A 21,359-nucleotide genomic window follows, 5' to 3' on the forward strand; every position below is an offset into this window, starting at 1 on the left:
ATTCCAGTGTACATTTTTCTTCAATAATCCAAAAAACATTCAAAGCTCGATATACAATATTAAAGTTTTATTTGTATGTACATTTACAAAGCATGGCTCTCGCTTAGGTTAGAAACTAAATGCAGCTTGCTTTTTCTCGCACACCTCGTAGTTGAGTCGAGATGAATCAATAACCTTTCTGGGTCATCTGCATAAACCATTTTTGATTACCAACTCAATCAAATATCGATATCACCGAACGATAGAGCAGGCAGGAAAGGAAAGTAACTGCTTTCATTTCAGTCGACCAGTTCATACGATTGGTTGCATCTGCAGTTGTTTTGTCTTAACATAAGATCGATAAGCCTCTATACAATTGCATACTGATCGTATAAAATGTCTCTCACTTTGTAATAATCATCACTAATACAACCTTCAAGTTGTATTCGTCCAGTTTCATTCTGAAAATAATAATTTAACCAATTTCAGCCAACAGATGGCAGATGATCAGGCATAGAGTCTAAGGATTCATGCTTACCCTTCTAATAGCCACAATGTTATTACATATGAGCACGCCCCCAGAGAACTCTGCTTGGATTCCTGCACGCACCATCACTGTCTTCAGATCGGAAAGTTTGGGTTCATTGATAAATACAGCCATGTGGCCAGGAATCTGGAAGAACAAAACAAACTGGTATTTGAATATTAATTTCTCTACTTATAGAAAGGCATAGAAATGTTCTTTGATTCATCACCTCAGAGTAAGGAAGAGGGAGTAAAGTAGGCATGATGTCATCTTCATCATCTTCTTCAGAAGTCTTGGCTGAAAAATAATTCTACTTTAACAAAAATTCAACAATATGACAAACTAATGGGATATAAAAAGATCTAGTAAAATGTTGTATTTTATAATCAATGAAATAAGGAGAATTTTACCTTGTTTGCTATTCGAATCATCGAATTCACCATCTTCAGCCTCATACTTGGCACTCGTATCTGTTTTAGCAATCGTAACATCAAGTTTAGCATCTACCCAAGCCAGTTCGATATCTTTTGCGCGGTAAATCTGCAGGGCACTCACAAGCGAGTCTTTCAGTTTCACCTGGAGAAAACGAATTAAATCAAATAACACTCCATCAGGTGCAAACAACTTTTCCTAATTGGCAGCGTCGTATTTGCTTGCGTTTCAAGCCACCGAAAAAGAACTATATTTGAACAGTGATTAATGCGGAAATTGTCGAAATACTGTTTGTTCAGATAACACGAATGAGCTTCTATTGCAATCTATCAGTTTTATAAGAGGCAGTGATTTAATTCAAAGTGTTCTTACTATGAAACCATCGATCGATAACTGTGATTAATGTTTGAGCAATACGACTGATCATGTTGCTCTTTAAATAACTATTAGTGGCAAAGGTCTTTTTCAACGCCATCAAATTCTTAATATCAAAACACTAATCTCCATAAATCTGATTTTCAGTGGCAAATTTTTCCACAGCATAACATAAATCAGTATAGTTGACAACATCAAAAGCCCTTCCGTTTCATGCAACGAACTAATAATGCTCATTCATCACCTATTACTAAGCCCCCGCAATACTGACGATGAAGAATGATAAATGGCAGAGGAACACACATGCCTGACAACTTATCAAAATTAAAAATTGAATTACATTGTAACAACAAAGCATGTCCTGTTGCCATCGATTTTCCCAATATCTTGTTCAATACTTATTGAAATTAGAGCATAATATGATGAATACTGGGTATCTGAAGAATAATTTATCAAGAAGCCAATGACAAAATCAATCCTCCATAAATGTCTCCTTTAGCAAAATCCATGTAGTTCTTTTTTTTCACTCACATAAATAGATTTGTAATAAGGTTTAATGGTATAATTCTGTCACTGATAATGTAAATACACAATAAAGCTTTCTCGAAAGTAAAAACAAAACATCAAAACGCAATACAGACCACTCTTTCATGGCATTGTTTCTATTAGGGGTCATTAATTTATTACGTACACATTAGGGGAGGGGGATGGGTCAGTGCAATTGCGTACTGTAATGCTTAATGTATATGATAAAATGGCCGATTTTGCGTACAGAGGGGGGGTTGAAAAATTCACATTTTATGCGTACGTAATAAACGAATGATCCCTTACCTGGAATATAAAACCTTCAGTCGTTGCATCAACAGTTTCATGCAGAGCCGGAGTAAATGCCCCTCCTTGTAGTAGACCCGGTGTAGAACGACAAAATTCCGCTAATGCCTCAGTTGCATCAGGATTTCCACGTACAATTACCTGTCAAGATAAATAATCTTTTTCAAATCACCTCCGACAAATTCAAAAAGTAAATCAGTTTTCACGTCCATTATGTCGGTTCAGAACTAAGACTGAAGCCTGAAGACATAGTATCACTAATGGTTGAGATTTCCGTACCATAATCCACAATTTCACCTCAAATGTAAAATTGTGTGACTTAGTCTAATGGCATCAGTTACTTCAGAAGGAATCATGGATTTGAACCATACTTATGCCATATCGCAGAATCGCAAAAATCAGCTGGAGTTTAGAAAAGACACCCCCTTTAATAGCAACATTGGATGGAACTATTCTAATCACTGTTATGAATACCGGGGTAGGCAGCTAGTTTTTGTGTCACAAAACTTACCACTTGCTTTGGCTTTATCTGATTCAGGATCTTTTTTATTGATTCTCCATCTGATCTGCCTTCGAAATCGATAAAATTGACTGATGCGTTTATATCTACAGTTTGAGTGGATGATACACATTTTGTTGGCACCTCAGATATATCTTCTACTGGCTCAACATCTGCCGTGCCATTTTCCTTAAAAACAAAAATTTCATTGACTTCCTTTGAACCAGTCGCTCCTCCTCACTCATTGCATCAAAAAAATAATTTCATTCAACTTTCTGTAGGACATTCAATTTCAAAGGGAGCCTATCCAGAAAAATACAGTAGACAAAGCCTAACATACGGTTCAGTTACCTGGTAAATGGAAATTTAAAGATTTGATATTATAACATGTTTCGACAGAGAAAACTAGTTCAGGGACAAAAGATATCTATGATACTGTAAATACTGGGTATAACAAAGACAATAGATATTGATTGAGACTGGAAGTGAATCACTATCTTGGACAAAAACAGCAAGGAACACTTAAAGAAATTGTAATGCCAAAGATAAGACTGTTTGGATTATTCTGATACTGCATTTGATCAGAATAACCATGAAATAACATACTTTCACCACATATTAAGGAAGAATCAATTCATATTCAACACGATCTGCCTGATTGAATAACAAATTACATTTTACAATTATCCTTGTAATCATAAAAAAAAATAAAAAAAGCTCAGACTAAATAACTGAGACTTATTTCATTACAACCGACAGCTTGAAGATCCGATCTATATCTAATCACTATAATAAGGGGATTAAATGCAATGAGAGAAATCTAGTTTCCATGGCTTAATTCAGTGCGCGTCTAGTAGTGACATCTTCCAATGAATCAAAAACAGTTTCAAATGGTTTCAAAGAAAAGTTCCATTCATGTGCTGCAACAGTAGGCGTTTAATCATCACCTGCCTTACATACAAACCGGAAATTTCAGATAGAAAATACAATCTAAACCGGAGATTTCGATTTTTTAATGAAAGAATAGTCATACATTTTCAGATTAAATGAAAAAAAACTATGACGCAGATACCGACGTGAATTCTAGAGTTTTCCAATCATCGGCACTGACAACTGATATTGAACATCCCCACAATCCTCTCAAAATCACCAGATATGAAAAGATGCACACAAGAACAGCTACTGGTACGTGCTTTCTGTAGTAACAGTAGAAGCACTAAGTACCCTCGTGAATATCAAAATTAACTTACTTTTGTTTCTTCTTCAGTGGGTACAGCTTCGGCGATCATGAAGTCTTCGTGCCTGAAAACAGGATGAAAATTTAGAAAACACATTACGTTTTAATGCTACAGGAATGCAAACCAGTGACATTTTTCAGAATTTCTTTTCAATATTGTTGATAAAGCCAACGATGCTTCTTCGAAATTCTCGCTCAAATTATATGGAAGCTATTGAACCAGACAGCGATATAATATTTTCTCTGCCTCTCTTCTAAGTACAGTTGTATTTCTTTATCAAAAAATCATTCAGATTATAGCCATAATCTTGGTGAATCTTTTCAGTGGTGTCAATCAAATTGATCAAAGACAGAAGTTTTAACATTCAGTACATGGCTGGTTCTTACAGACCTTACTATCTCGCCATAATCATCCCAGCGAATTCGCTCTTCCGTGAATGGAAACATCGGGTATGACTTCTTAGCCGTTTTGAAGAATCCCATCTTCGATTTCCCCTTGAAAATTGTAAGAAAAAAATTCATTTGAATAGATAAAAAAGTTTTTGTTTGACGATGGAATTCGTTTGATTTCAACAGATCAGACGGATTAGTACCTCTGCTGCCATGAGATCGTGGCGAATGTTTGTTTGCTCTTCATCTACCTCCATGTCGCTTTCATCACTCGAATCGGCTTCCAACGTCGCCCTAAGAAAATATCATTTAAATCATCAAACAACTGAGAAAACAGTGAATTATCCAACTATGTAAATAGCAAAAAGGGTTTACATTGTTGTTAATCTGAAACAACCCAATTATTCTAAAAACTGAACATTTTGAATGGTCTACAGAGATATTTCAGAGCTATGCACCTCAGTGAGTAGAGAAACACTGAAACTTAAAAAAGATTGCATGAAATCTTCACAGTATGTGCCAATTAACACCAATTGTGGATGTATGTCAGCTACTATCATTAAGTTAATTCATTTCTTGACAGGCACAATTATCAATAAGTTGTTGTGATATTGGACAATTTCAGAATAAAGAAATTAGATTGTATTAGTTTTATGGGTTGTTTTGTCCAGTGTCCAGACAGGCTGATATTTGATAAACATTTCCAGACATTAAGTTAAAAGCAGGACAAATATACTTTTAATAGTATGAAATAGCCAAAAATAGTTTGTATGTATTGACGCAGGTACTGAATAAACAAATCTCGTTTTCATTACTTTTTTGCATTTTCGATTTTTAAAGCAGCCTCTGCTTGTTCTTTTTCCTTCTGGCGCTTAACGTAATCTTCCAATTCTTTTCCTTCCAGGCGCACCCTTTTTTGTACCTGCAATCGAATAAACCACTCAGTTATGAAAAGAGAAATATGTTACCACAGATGCCTTACACATGCCACAAACATTACCGAAAAAATGATTTTAGAAATTTCGATGGCTTCAGCTCAGGAGAAAAAAAATAGTCTTTTCATTCAATGAACATAACAAATTTTGAGAAAATGAACAAAATACTATCAACAAAAGGAAAATAACTATAAATAGCTATATCTGTACTTCGATTTCCGACTTCAAATAAAACCCGCCGTTTCGCTCGTGGCAGGTGTAGTGGGTCTGTAAGGGACATCAAAACAAATAAAATCAAACCTACCAATCAAATAAATAAGAGAAAGATTAATTTCAAAATTAAGTACCGGTGTACAATCAATGCGTTTCATTCGAGAGGATTTCTACATCTGATAAATAATGTCACAGACAAAAACAGTGCATTTATGGCATCATGTTTGATATGAAAATATGCCAGCATAAATCCGATGTGTTTATTGAGATATAAATATTCCAGTACGAATCATCAACCTGGGTCATAAAAGCCATGGAGCATCATAGAATTATGCCTCCACTAGCAGAATCACCGGTTAATGGTTGTAAATGTTGCGAATGGTCACTACTGCCTAGTTTTATCAGAGTTTGAAGAGAAAATAAAAAGACCATTGACAGACGTTTAAAAATCCAAAAGGAATATTTGAATATCAAGATTTACAAAGGTCACCTGGGATGCTCATTTATTTCCATGCTAAGAAATGGATACAGAAATATTATAGTAATGTGGATTCCAACATTTTTAGGCTCATGAAGCAGCAATAATTGGCCCCTGGATCCAGTCCATAATGCTAGAAAAATTTTGATGGCCACTATAGGCATTGCTCAAAACATTCTTATTCATAAATACCGTAAGATTCTGTTACCACTACCGACCACTTTATTGCAAGGTAATTTTCAAATGAACCATATCTAGATTGTCTTGCCATTAGCATCAGAACATAAACAAATTATTCTGGTACATAAAAGATAATGTTGTCCATGTGCAGAATATGATTATGTTTGGTCGTTCTGATATCAACTATTGGAATATGATACCGTGTCATTGCGTTACGTAATCTATAATTCAACGCTACGAAATAGCTGAATTCTATACATGAAACCAAAAAGATTCATTGACACCATAAACGTCTTGATTAGTCGCGGCAATATAACAGGGCTTCACTAGATGGAGAAGAGCCTAATCAGCTTAAGATACGAAAAAAGAAACGAAAATGCTAATCGCAGAAAATCCGAAAGACGATCATAATCTTATCCAAGTGGCTCATCAACATTCCTACAAGATGGAATTCTTGCCGCATAAGAACTAGCTTAAAAAGAGAGCTGTTGTAATGGAGGTATTCAGCATATACCAAGGTATGAATGAATACAAAATACACAATGCTTTCTCTCTTAATTTGTATCCAGGTGGACATAGATGAATATGTTTGTGAATTGCTTGATTATCCACTGGAAAAAAGAGATAATTTACGCCAACACAAAAACCATTTACGTTAAGTAGAATATGGCATTGGATAGTAATAAATATTAATGTGCGGATTCAATTCAATAGACATTACATTCACTTGAATACACATCACTTTCGTAGCTTAGATATAACAGAAGAATAAACAACTACGAAGAGATGAAGGGAACAGTCTGTAACACAGCGAGAAAATTCTATTCACTTAAAAGGACTTAGAAATGTAGTTCATTGCAAGAAAATATTTTCGAAATCGCTGTATTACTGATCTTGTATGAGTGTGGATGAATATGCGTTCATTCATTATTTGCAGATATTAGACTCAGACCAAGCTATAGTGGGATATATTCAGGCACAAAACTGATTTCTAGTTATTAAAGGCTCTAATCTCGTAATCTCCATACTGCGTAATGACTGAAAGAGATATCAAAGCGATAACTCAATCCAAGTGAATATGAAGGATTTGTTTCAAATGAATTGATTAATGATGTGGCTTTACGAAGCAAGTGAAGTAAATTTGAAAAATATAGACAATTTTTCAATTAGATATCCTCATCCTGGTGACTCCTCACAGATGAGAATTATTCCGTGTAGATTATTATTACTGAATCTTTTGAGTTCATCTCGGTATTCTCCACCCAACTTACCAAATATTAGATGCTCATTCATCTTATATCAGAGCCGGAGGGAAATTGATTGATTATGGAGAAGGCACAGAGAGACTGCTATTATTGGACTCGGTTTTTTGAGTGGACGACTGCACGCACCTCGAGAGTTATATGCTTGTCTTGTGGATTGTCGATCAGTTGCCGCGCCAATGTTCCCGGTTTCGTACGACAGGTCAATATGACAGAATTCTTCGGGTTTGCGCACCAGCTGAGAAAGATGTCTCGAGAAAAACCAGATTGCATATCCGGTATACTGGCTAAAACAACCTAAAAACAATATAAGAAAATACATAATATATTAATAAAAAATTGTCCTTTTATCATTGGAAATTTGTCATATCTTTATGATGTTGGACAAACTTTCGATTCATTTTGATCTCTCTTTGGAGAAATTCAAGATACCGGTAGACAACTCTGATCACATCTCTGATGTGATGAATCTTTTGGCAAGGCAATTTCCAAGCTATGGAGCAGGAAACTATTTTCATTCTATCAATAGCTTACAGGCTCAGATCACCTAATCTACCAAAAGATCAGTGATACATATACAACATTTACCCGCTATCATCGGAAATCAAATGTAGCACTTGTTTTGCACTACAGCAGGCAACACGAGCATTAGAGAGCAAATTAACCTAATCGCAGTAACTAGGGGTCCAAGGGCACCATGTCCACTTGATAAAATACTGGACAATTTGACAATTTCAATATTCAACCCTTCTTAGCGAAGGGATACAGTAATCAATGAGCTTAGAACTCACCACTATCGTAGAACTTACCATGAGCTATTTTTTTCAAATGATTGTGGCTACAAAATATGCAAGGTACCAATATATAATGGACATACCACGTCATTCTGCTATTCAACGCCCCCTGGTGAACATATATAGAACCAATGACCTTGAAACTCACCATCACCATAGAGCATGAGCTACAGAATACGCTATCATAGTGATGAGCTGCATGGTCAACCTCCTTGCACCAACCTCATTTACAATGGAATCAGTACATCATGTTTTAAAGCGAAAACCTGTCAGAGCCGCAAAACCACCCATCGAGGCGCGCTTTGATTTGAGGCAGGAAAAATGACAAAATCACTGACAAGCAATAACTTCACAAAACCGTGACCTTGACCTCAATGTACTCACATGTTTGACAGCAGGAAGAGCCAAAAAAAGTTATCATTTCAATGAACGGGTCAAAAATGAATGACATCGCGCTGTTCAAATTGCGATTGATAGCTGGATATAATCGCATCGGAAGTGTGAACGATTCAATACAGAGTGATTTGTGCCACTTGTTTTCTGACAGGGACATGTGATCAACAACAAAACAAGTGATAAATCATCGCACACGATCATCAAACCTGAAAACCATCAGCGAGTATAGCATCATAGAATCTAGTAAAATACACGAATCCTATTTGTGCCTACGGTTAGTAAAGCACCGAAATAAATTCATACCATAGCAACCTAATCTTCCACAATGGGCCATTTCGTAAAAATACAACCTAACGAAGGAAAAATGTAAATGAGCAAGTTTTGAAAATGAAGATAAGTTAAATGAAGAGAAACACAAGCGATAAATCTTTTGGTCGGGTGAAGGATGTTATTAACATTCAGATTGGTAACGCCATCAAATTAAGCAAGAATTTCACCAACCCTCAAATGATTCATTCCTCACTGAATGAGGGGTTGTATTTAGTTGTTCCCTCGAGTACAAACTCTACGCACAAGTTCTGAAACTACAACTACGAGTAGTTTCCATTACAAACCTCACAGGAATATTAGAGATGAACTTGCATGCATAAACTGGAATTTATTAATTCTAGATATTTTTGCTTTAATCCTTCCATCGAGGACAATATTTAGGGATTAACTATTCGAAATTGCATTGTAAATTGCACGTAAATTCATTTTTTTGTGTTAAAATTTGGATCAGTCAGTTATCGATCTATGCACTCAATCGGTTACGAGAAATTACTCGACAAAAATTGATTCATATCTAGTGTGGCTACAGGTGCCAAACAACATTGCTCATCAATCATCCAGAAAATATGAATCTATCGCTTCAGGGCAATTTTTCCAACTCCTGTCAATTCGTATGATGTTTCATGAACACTCTTTGATGCAAGCCAAGTCATTCATCTTCTCAAGATCTCAATTCGAAAAAATTTCCTCATCACACCCTCAAATCTTAATGAAGTTTTCAAAAATCATCGAAAGCTAGATCGAAAATGAAATAAATCTATAAACGCGGTCGTTTAATATTTTAATAGCTACCGGTGCAGACAGCGCGTTACTGACGGCAAATAGATTCTATTTATAGATCTAATCCTGCCCTCTGCTTCTCAAATGATCCATATTGTCGACAATTAAGAATCTAATTGAACATCCTTATCGTTCATGTAGTGCTAGATCAGCGATTGAAATTAATACTGACTCGAACTGTATCGAATATACTAGACGTTGAATTCTTGGCTTTTGCATCAACACTGAAACGCACCGACAGTGTTCTCATGAAGGTTAGGCTAGAAATAAGATTCAATAATCATGTTCAGAGAGAAAACATTTTCAAATTTTTATCGCTTTCATCATTTTGGAACAACTCTTCTGCATTTCTTACCAATTTTTTACCATAGATAAGCGGCGGTAACATATTTTCAGGAGATAAAAAGCAGCAACATTCTAAACAACCGAAGCGGAACTATTTTTCAGAACTACAAAGCCATCGGTCAGTCATGTGTTTTTCCATTTCATCCAACATTTGAATGCTCACTTATCATGAAGATGAGCATAAATACAATTTACAGAAAGTTGCTAATGAAACATGAAAGATTTCATTAGCGGAAAATGTTGAAAACAAGATATTTTATGATGTGACATGTTATCACGAAGTAACCATATCAAATGATATTTGGTCCCAAAAGGGCAATCATATCCATTAGCAAATACGATGAAGACTCTACTTAATTTGAAAGTGATCGCAAGTGTGTGAAGATATAAGCCGCACTCACACCCGAATTTTTGACAAGGGCTAAATTTGACCCGGAATTACAGTTCACACAGGTGCCAAATGGGCCTGGGCCAAACAGGCACGGGCCTGACCAAGAACATCGGACTGGGCCCAAGCCAAATTATTGCATTAGACTTGCAGCTTTGTATAATCATTGTGTAATGTCGAGTAAGTGGTTTACAATTGAACGCACTCTCTAATAAGGCATCGGCCAAATTTGATATGGCCTGATCCATGCCAATTTGGTTGGGGCCAAATCATCTCCATGTGATCGTGGCTATAATACGACGTTAAACTCGACAATTGATTTTTGCACCAAACTCTTTTAACACTAACGATGACGCAATCAACGAGCATCCATCGTAAATCATTTTTATCACTTAAAAGCCATTCATTTATATTCTAAGATGAAGCTCATAAAATGAACAGGTACCACATAACATTGCCCCTTGGCACGGATATTTTACTATAGTTTATAGTGAAATGATAAATCACAATTCCTTGATTTCCGACCACCAAGAACGAATAGATAAGTATCCACATTTTAGATAAGTATCCACATCCGATATTAGGATTCGTTAAGTAGAGATTCTATCCTATTCAATTCGAACATTTCACCGAACCAGGAATTCATTCAATAATGGAGTTTTGCAAATTGCATAAAATATTTTCCCTGATTTAGGTAAATTAATCTAAAAATGACTCATCTGTTATCATATCATGTTTCATATCAAAAATTATATGGATGGAAATAAGAAAAATGCAATGGCAAATTGAAACTGAATTATTACTTATATAAGTAGAGGTAGAGGATTATTCAGATCAATTTCCAGTGAAAAGCTTGTCAGAAACCTTGAACTCTTGAGTAACTAAATTTGACTCGGACCTGATCAGTGCCAATTTGACCCGGGCCAAATTGGCACTGATCAAAATTTGGCCCGTGCCTAATTAGAGTGCGCCCTCACACGTAAACTATTCACTCGATACTAAACAAAGCAAAGTGGGTCATTTCCAACACTGGTTACAATTCAAATGCAATCATTTGTCTCTAAAATTTGGTTCGCGCCTGGTCCAACCCATTTGGCGCCCGTGTGAACAGTTGTCCCAAAAACGCTTGTGTGATTGCAGCTTTAGAAGTGCTCATTCATATCAATAAAAAAGTAAGCTTATCTGGCAATATGAACAAAGAGTATCAATAGTACAAAGAATAAATTTAGTTCATCAAAATAGCCGAGCATGGTATTGTCATTTTGCTTGGGAATACTGCGAAGCAAGAAGTTACGTGACGAATGATTCTTTGCAGCTGCTTTAAGGATAAGTAGGCGTCCAATACAAGAATGGACATCGAAGATTGATCACGCAATTTATTTATAGAACAAATTGATTCACATCAGAAAAACAGAGACGGCTGCCAGATCATAATCAAAACTAGTATTAGCGAAATGTCATCCAAGCATGTGGAGTGGAGGGGGTAATGGAAGCTACAAACTGTGTGGACCAAAGTGATACATGTACAAAACATTATGACAAACAAAGCCAATTTTGACGAACAGGTAAAGGTAGTGTTATATGCTATCATTATTGTAGATATATGATTGTAGTGAACAGGAATGAGCTATGGAAATGGCCAGTAATAAGTCATTTGAATACCTAATATGCCTAGCTTCAGTAGTGGAATATCACAATAATCTTGTTTGACTATCATTAATGAAATATGGCAATACCCTATCTCATACAAATGCCCTAATGCCAGTTATATTCACTGCTGCTTACTAGCCTACAAGGGAATGATTATTAGAAATGATCATGATGAGTAAACCTCTATTGCCCTCTTAACTCCAAGGCATTTTAAAACTAAATTTCATTACCATTAAATCCATTATTACTCTATATCAACCAATTGCAGAATGGTTCAGTTGCTTAGACTTAAACGCGTATTTGAATAGGAAATTACAGCAAACAAAACTGCTGCAAGAAGGAGAAATGTTTGGCTGGATACAGGCAAACATTAATACCTCAGTTCTGAAACTATGAAACCCTGGTGAAACTGAGCATCAAAAATTAGTCCTGACGAGACAATCAGCTGAATAAAACATGACTGAAACGGCAAACATCCCAAACAAAGTCTACTCTGATCAAAGTGAAATCTTAAGTGCCGCGATGCATTTCATTTGAAGCAAGCACACTTTTTTTCGACATATCCAATACTCATCCAACAGCGTTTTTACATTTTAGTAATCGAGAATTTCATTTAGATTTTGATGGATTAAATTTTGATCATGACATAGAATCAATATAGCGTCAATCGTGAGAAATGTCATGTATAATCACTCAAACCAGCATCTAATACTAACTTAAGTCATAAAACAATTATTTGCTAATATATCCTAATCTGGATATATAGCGTCAGCACAATATCCAATTATTTTCAGACTACAAAATACATTTCTAAGACAAATTCCGCAAAAGTTTACTTATATAAGTTATTTACAATTGGCTGTAATTCAAATGTTATTCTCTTCAATGCTCAGCAAGGAAATTGTGCTGATGCGAACTGAAGACAATACGAATAAACATTCCCATCAGGCGAAATGTTATGCTTTGTTCTGATAGCATAAATCCTTGTCCGTAACTTTATACAGAATCTATTGTGTTCGTATATTGTCTTCGTGAAGAATGATAACGATGTATTGGGTTCCTGACATTAAAAAAGGAAATGTGTTTTGTCCACGGTTGAGTGATTTCTCAGACCGGTATTTCCGGCTTAGGAAATATACATTATATCGAACAGAGGAGACTTTTGTTTTGCTACATCCGATCTCCAGCGTGCGAAAATTACCACCAAAAAAATACCACAGAGCAACCAGTGCATACAAAACCAGTTTACCAGCATGTCTTCTCCTAGACAGGATTCAGGCTAATTTCACAGACACATGATCACCTTTTCTTGAGTCGATACCCATTTTTGACGAGTTAAGTCTCGAGGGTATATCGAACAAGAAACAAACCTAGCGATCGGTTAAGCCACTGTTGACAGAAATCTATCAATTTTTGTGCGCGAACCTGATCTCGCACTCCGGAAACTGTAACAGTGCAGCTGTGATTTGACGATTGTATCGACATTTCTTTACCAACATTCAAATCGAACGCAGCACCTACTACTTAATGATTACTCACTGCTAGGCGCAGTCGCAGATGAGACCGCGGAAAAGTTTCTTAAGAACAGAGTACGAAGATCGATAAAGAAATTCAGCTACGTTTCATCAAAAACCTCACCATAAAGCACACGTTACAAGTCTGTTCTACGATTCATTTGAGGTCAGAGTATAACAAACATATTTTCTGTTTTAGGAAATGAATAACGAAGGCTCTTCTGCTCCATTGAAGGAAATAACCCACATGTCATTTATAATTCATAAGCTAGCTCAAGTTCTATTTATAAAACTTAAGCTTATTACGTTTTATGTTACAAAGAGCATACCTGAAAGTACACAATATTATTGCCGGGAAATGACATACGTGATTAAACTACTATTCATAAAAAGGCCGTCAGTGGTAAAACATAAAGCTCATCTGTGTCAAAGAAAATGTTTCTGAGGGCATGAACTGTCCATGATGATCTTCAAATAATTTCATATTGCAGGGCCTTTGGTATCAGCTAAAATTACCCCACACAAGATCACACACTTTGCTCAGGTTAGTTTATTTTCCCTCAGATGTCTTTTGCCAGTGAAATGTGCTTTTATAGTGGATAAAAGTAATATTGTCAGCAAACTTGCCAAAATGCCTAGCCTTCCACAGTATGTGAGGTTTTACTGGTAATAAAGCCAATACATACGATAAATTTTCATGAAAATTGATATTTCATATGTACAATGTGATGTCAGACACTATCACCAGTTAGACCATTTCAAATGGGTCCGTACCTGAAACGTGTTAAATTCAAAACGGGCCAAATCAGAGTGCTTGTTCACACTGACGTTGCTTAACCCTTTCAGTGCGTCTATACTGCAGTGCGGTGTATACATCAGTGATGGATTTTGCTAGTACACCGCATCGCGGTGTATTGATGTAACTAATAATTAGCAATTATCTCCCTTGAAAAATGGCAGCACCTGATAAACATAGTGAAATATTAGTAACTAACGATACACCGCACTGCGGTGTATACGCACTATAGTGGTATTCCCGTTATTCAAGACACTAGGGTGGAATTCTTTAAAATTTTCAAATTATCTCCAGCACTATAGGGTATTAATTAGTTCGCACTGAAAGGGTTAATTGGCTACAGATAGTTATCACGGGTCCTGCAAGATGTAACCATTAGTATTGTAAGCCGAAATTCATACCTAAATGATAGACTTATGAGTCCCCCTGCTGTTATCATTCAAGACAATTTTTGTGGACTGCAGTTGATCATCTGGTAAATTCTAGGACATTTTCAAAACAAATAAAACGGATACATTTCGAATTGAAATGGTCTAAAATGGAATGGACCAGTTTGCAACAGACTTTCGCTAGTGCAAATACTTGGCCCATTCTAAATTAATTGGACAGCCAAATTTAGACCGTTCTAAATAACGTAGCGTGAACACGCCTCAATTTCAAGGACCCCCACTGTACAGTTTCTCAAACAAAAAATCATTTAAATAACTCTCGGTAAGATGTACATATGCGATATTTAAAAAAAAACATTCTATTTTGATACACAAAATACAGCACGTGAGTTCTGCGAAATTTGTATAAAAAAAGACAGACCGACACTTCTTACATGGAATGATACGTGTATAGTTGATTACCAATAATTATTCTACATTCATCTGGGTTATGTCAGTGTATAATTGATATGATGATAAAATTGTGCTCCACCATAATTAACAATCTCTCACATTTACGGGTCATTGTTTTCTTTTCGCAGGTTCCTGGGAATTTTTCTACTCGGGTAGGCTATGAGCGCCGGATATCCAATCAGCTTTCAGCAGAAATAGTCGAGAAAAATAAAGAGGAAAAGCCTTCTAAAATTTGTGATCTCAAAACTCCTCCTGAACGCACTTTATGAAGTGCCTGAGTGCTGCTGTTATCTTAAATCTCATTTCGAAACATGGATCGATAAGTAAAAATATTTCTAAAACAAAACCTCTACCAGAGATCAATTGCATCGTATGATTCGAACGAAAAATTGATTAAATCATTCCACGGTAATTGAACTCATCAAGCTGGAAATCTGAACGTTGACTGCATGATAAACTAAACTTGTTGTAAGATTCCTGGCAGGAAATTAATGGGTTTTTTTATGCTTACACGCTAATTGCCAATGGGTAATCAACAATCATAAAATTATCCCCAGCAGCAACATGAAATTATTCTGATCTACACATGCACTGTTAAAAGTAAGTGAAATTTGACATAAAGTACAATTTAGAACTTGGATCCAGCGAAGGCACTGAGTGACATCTAGCAGTTTTGTCTCGGGTCTATTGTAAAGCGTTTTAGTAAGTGTTGGTAGCTGCCCAGTTCATGACCACACAAACTATAGCCGCGTTCACGCTAGATACAGCGCTTATGAAGTACCGTACTTCGCTGGTGCTGATTTCACCAAAATACGGCACTTACACAACCAGTTACGTTCACAGGTAGAGCCGGCCATTCGGCACTTAGTAAGCCGAGTATAGTAGTCATCCGGTGTGCCGATAGAGGGGAGTGTAATTAGTGTGGCCGATCGTACTACGAAGATGTAAATATGCTACTAGCTAAGCGCCGAATCTGCGTTCACACTACAGAAAATAAGCGGCCAGCTCAGTTCCGTACAGTTCCGTACTGAGATCGGGTTTTCGGCGCGGAATCGCATTGCGCGCTTAATAAGCCGTGTAATTCAGTACGGAACTGAATAAGCCACGAATAGGCCTCGAATAATTTCCAAGGGTGAGTGCGTAGTCCCGTACTGAAATGCTAGTGTGAACGCAGCTTATTTCTAACGCACATACGTAGGTGTCTTTCGAATCAAACGTTAACATCAGCGTGCATAGAAAATTGCATTCTAGAAAATCAAAAGAAATCAAATGGCCTTTGATTTATTTGAATGAAACCTTACTCAAAAGGTTTGCACAATCTTAAATATCTTGTATAATTAAGAAACTTCATCAAATTAGAATTACTGATTCAGTGGGGTACAGAAAGTCGAATGAAAAAGAACACCAACAGAAGAAACAAAAATGCCACATTTCTTTTGCATGTCGCAGTGGTATATACTAACTGGGTAAGTTTCTAGTACAAAGCTGATTGAATCTAACTTTCCAACCTGTGTTGGTTTCAATCTCGACTATTATTTAACCTCGCCAAATTATCAGATTGTCGAATTTGGGATGACAAATTCATATGTGTCCAGTTCGGCTACTGAATCTATACCGTAGGAAATGTGACTGACCATAACATGGTCCTACCACTTGATCAAAAACACATTCATTTACAAGATTGTCCACTTTTCTGGCTATAAGACGGTATCTAATTACACAGTGTTTACATTCACAATCTCAGGGGTATATTAGCAACGCGCTCCCCCACTTATATAGATCATTTCTTCCTGAAGGTAATTTCATGAAGCCGCCTATTCTTCATTTGCACAAGACCTCTAAGGTTCTCCATCAACATTAATTCACTTTATCAGAAAAATACCACACGACTGAACTTATGGACTCAGCCATTATACTGACTTGAAAACTTTCTACGCCCGATTAGGTGGAAGTGCACTATTAAGCATATGATTGGGATAGGCAGATAACCGAAACTGGAATTACTCTCGATTTTCCAATGAAATTAAATTTGCTAATTGGCAATAGAGCCGTAGTAAGGTGAAATACACCAGAGAGAGCGACTGTAGGGTAAACTGCGCGTTCAAGCTAGACAGAGAATAGTCTGATAGAGACACTGCTGCTAGCAGATGTACGGACGTCATACTCAATCAAAGCACATTTCGCAGTGAATACGCAATGAAAATAAAAACTTGGATCTAAAGTTGGATGATATATATTGAGCAATCAACTGAATGTAAGTTATACAATGAATATCACTTGGTACTAAAACTTTTGGATAATGATCTTTTCAAAATCAAGAATCACATGAATTGAGTCGATGACTAAGTTATGCTACTGAAATCTATCTTCGATTTTTCTTCATTTGGAAATAGTTATTTATTTCTAGACTTTATTTTTTACGCATCTAATTTCTTGTGCATAAGATTTCACAAAAATCTAAACTTTATAAACCCATATTTTCAGCATGCGTAGAACATAGCAACTATGTCTGGATGGTTCTAAATTGAATATAAGAAATCTTAATCAAGCTTTAAAGGCCTGAGAAATGGGTATTGAATCTTTCACTTCACCCGATGAGGACTAACTGTTGATTTCCAATATAACTAGGCCCCTGAAACCAAAAAACCTTATTTTCAAATTGTATATATAAATTAGATATAGGCCTCTACCCTATCAACTTGATTCATAAAAACTCTATTTGTGGTGATAATAGAGGTGATTCAGCCTGGGTCAAACTGGCTCAGATCACACCAGAATCAAATTTCAGCTGGTCACACGGAAGTCACTCTTTTACAAAACGATGCCGTGGCAAATGAGGCAAGTCACTTCCAGAACCACTTAGCATACACATGATTTGACCTGTGTTTAAATTTTGGCATTTGCCTGGTCTGATATTTTAGGTTGCGCCGAAAAATTTTGCCTTTGTTCTTGATTATAGCTCATCTTACAATTCACAGGTGATTCTAGTAATACCGTAATTAACATTCTATAATGAAGAACATAGTTTCCAAACATCCGGATACGTTATACCATCCACGCTAAAATGATTTTGGGCCTACATTTTCTGAAGAAAAAAAAAACAATACTTTTTCATAGTAAAACGATCGCTAGAATAGCTAGAAAGGTGTAAAAAATTGAAAACCAATATCAAGCATTCAAGAAAATAGGCCAACCTATATCCTGTAGCAAAAAGCCGTTTAAAATTTCATCTTCAACTTTAAAGGATAGAATAGTTTCTTGAAAATGATATTTTGACATTTAGAATTTAAAGCCATGATGCCATGAACATTTTTTTGCAAGCTCTGAAAGTTTTCAAGCTGAAGCTCAAACTGATCCGCGCCTTCCGTAATCCTGTTCTTGAATGCTTAGTACGATTTGTTTCCCGCTAGATGTTAAAAGTTCAATCAATATTCAATGTTCTAAAGAAATCAGCACAGTTTCGAAGAAAGAGTCCATCCCTAGATTGACACTGAATACCTGACCATCCCAGATAATCATACACCGTACTTCTTATCCTTTGCCAAAGTTCGTAAATGGCAGTAAGGTGTAACGCCGAACCAAAAACAAACAAAAACACAAATGAGTTTTTTTCATTATTCTATTTTCTCCATATCATAAGAGTTAACATCAGAAATTAAGGGTGGTAGTATCCAATCCGTGCAGCTGATTTTAAGTGGAAATTATGGAATCGATTTTGACAGAGTCTTTGAGAAATACATTTCTATTCTCACTGGTTACAACATTAGAATATGTATCCATCCAGATTAATAATGTGGCTGATTGACCAGACTGCTGTTTCAAACATTAATCTATAAACTTTTATTAACCCTGAAGCTTTAGATTATTGCCCAAAGGAGGGAGAGAACCCCCCTGATTATTGGAAACCAGATTGGCCTCATGTATATATGTAACTGTGGTCACTTGTAATCCAGATGAATCTTGATTGCTACCAGGGAATTAACCAACAGTCAGTTCACAAACAAAAGTATATGGAAGGCGAAACCCACCAAAACAAATTAACGAGCATGTCTCAATATGCTCGAAGATACGAATCAGACATGAATCGATCCTCTTACATAGGTAAATAAACCAATATCTCATCCCCTTTGGCTTTGACTATGAGGTTTCAGTGTTTATCTTAAGAAGTAAAGTACAACCATAGAAGTGACTTCTATGGTACAACAAACTCAATCAACCTATGGGGTACCGGCACACACCAGATGGCGCAACAATGCTCTCAGTTATATATAGTAAATTAATTCATTTTCAATGATCTTTGAATTCAAATATATAAAATATACATATTTATATATTTATATATATATATATATATATATATATATATATATATATATAAATATATAAATATGTATATTTTATATATTTGAATTCAAAGATCATTGAAAATGAATTAATTTACTATATATAACTGAGAGCATTGTTGCGCCATCTGGTGTGTGCCGGTACCCCATAGGTTGATTGAGTTTGTTGTACCATAGAAGTCACTTCTATGGTTGTACTTTACTTCTTAAGATAAACACTGAAACCTCATATATATATATATATATATATATATATATATATATATATATATATATATATATATATATATATATATATATATATATATATATATATATATATATATATATATATATATATATATATATATATATATATATATATATATATATATATATATAATATATATAGCGTCGCCAATGAATGTATGGTAAAGTTTCACTGAAAAAAGATTTGCTGATGAGAACAGTTGATTCAAATTTAATTGAAATGTAGAAGAAATTGAAGCACGGTAACCGAGTAACCACTAACAGGCCTGGTAGATCCTTGCCTGCCATATATTGCTAATACGTGGAATCCTTCATTGCTCCAGTGCCTGTACCTCATTTCATTAATAGTGATAACAAGACAATATAACTCAGTGGTTACTGTGTGTATCTTGACGCGATTTAAAAAAAAAACAGGTTTTCACAAATAATCAATCGATGCAGTCTAAATGTTAAAGTCATTAAGTCCGTGCCTGTTTTATGTGATAACACGTAATTCAAAATACAAACACATCAATGGTGAACATTAATTAAGCCATGTCGTTTGTACAAATATGATAAGGCTGTAAAAATGGTTATCTAAGTTTTGGAAAAGCCACCACTCCAGAAAACTGTACGGTTCATGAAAACTCAAACCTCAACAGTATCATCAATTTCAGTCAACGTAATTGAAATTGAAAGCGATACTGACTCCGAAGGCCAAAACGACACCATGTAGTACTTAACTATGAATGATAGATGACACCTAAAGGTATTTGCTGAACAATAAAAAAACAACTATGCACTCGCTTGATGAAAAGTTTTGTGCACTAATGACAAAATTATTTTCTACCTCTGTGTTGATGATATGGATGCAGCCATTTTGTGTGTATCTCTTAATGACATAAATAAAAATGAAATGAAATATCAGTTTTTAATCCTGAGGGATATATATAAAAGCATTTATAATGATAATTCAGAGATCACTTTCCCAAATTGATCTCGGCAAATCTAGGCATGATTTAATACTATAGAAACAACCCCACTTCTAATAACCTAAAAAGTCACACTTAATCATCAGTTGAATAGATGGGATTTTTAGTTTAATGGGCATATCGTAAACATTAAGTTATCGTTGCCAAAACCCATAGTTTATGAAGGAAAATGTCTTGTTCACACCTGGCTACATTCAGCAGAATATACTCTTGAGATATGCATAGAGCAATTTTAATGATTTCTATTGGGCCATATTCGAGACAGCGTAATAAACTGCATACGAATCAGTTTCATTTACCAGTTCCAGTCACCATTCAATGTCTCCCTGGTATCGCGTCAACAGACATAAAAGATCGAGTCACCGCAATACATTCCATAATTGCCAACCTGTAAACAGCCATATTTTCAGCAATCTCGGATGGTCTGCACACCCCACACTTTAAAAGATCACGCCATTAGTCAAATGTTTGCTTGATGACATTTTATGCATGCAGCCTGAGCACAAGTTATATCATCTAAGAAAAAATACTACTGGATACTGAAACAACAGATCCAGTCAGATGGCACTTATTCAGCTGACAAGACAAGACAAATACTGCAGTTATCTACTCAATCTAAATGAA

General features: G+C 35.7%; 1 protein-coding gene across 1 annotated transcript in view; it reads right to left on the reverse strand.

Annotated features, from left to right (window-relative positions):
* Positions 1 to 79: 79 nt before the first annotated feature.
* Positions 80 to 21,359, reverse strand: part of LOC141915465 (cleavage and polyadenylation specificity factor subunit 2-like) — a 31,271-nt gene continuing 9,991 nt past the window's right edge. The window contains exons 9-19 of the mRNA XM_074807006.1: positions 7,467 to 7,634; positions 5,085 to 5,191; positions 4,473 to 4,563; positions 4,271 to 4,374; positions 3,893 to 3,944; positions 2,655 to 2,831; positions 2,144 to 2,284; positions 916 to 1,081; positions 735 to 802; positions 518 to 652; positions 80 to 440 (exon numbers count right to left, since the gene is read on the reverse strand). Of these exons, the coding sequence (XP_074663107.1) occupies positions 348 to 440; positions 518 to 652; positions 735 to 802; positions 916 to 1,081; positions 2,144 to 2,284; positions 2,655 to 2,831; positions 3,893 to 3,944; positions 4,271 to 4,374; positions 4,473 to 4,563; positions 5,085 to 5,191; positions 7,467 to 7,634 (1,302 nt within the window). The 3' untranslated portion in view covers positions 80 to 347. The remainder of the gene's footprint in view (positions 441 to 517; positions 653 to 734; positions 803 to 915; positions 1,082 to 2,143; positions 2,285 to 2,654; positions 2,832 to 3,892; positions 3,945 to 4,270; positions 4,375 to 4,472; positions 4,564 to 5,084; positions 5,192 to 7,466; positions 7,635 to 21,359) is intronic.

Source organism: Tubulanus polymorphus, chromosome 1, assembly GCF_964204645.1.
Source record: "Tubulanus polymorphus chromosome 1, tnTubPoly1.2, whole genome shotgun sequence".
In the NCBI taxonomy this organism is placed as follows: domain Eukaryota; kingdom Metazoa; phylum Nemertea; class Palaeonemertea; order Tubulaniformes; family Tubulanidae; genus Tubulanus; species Tubulanus polymorphus.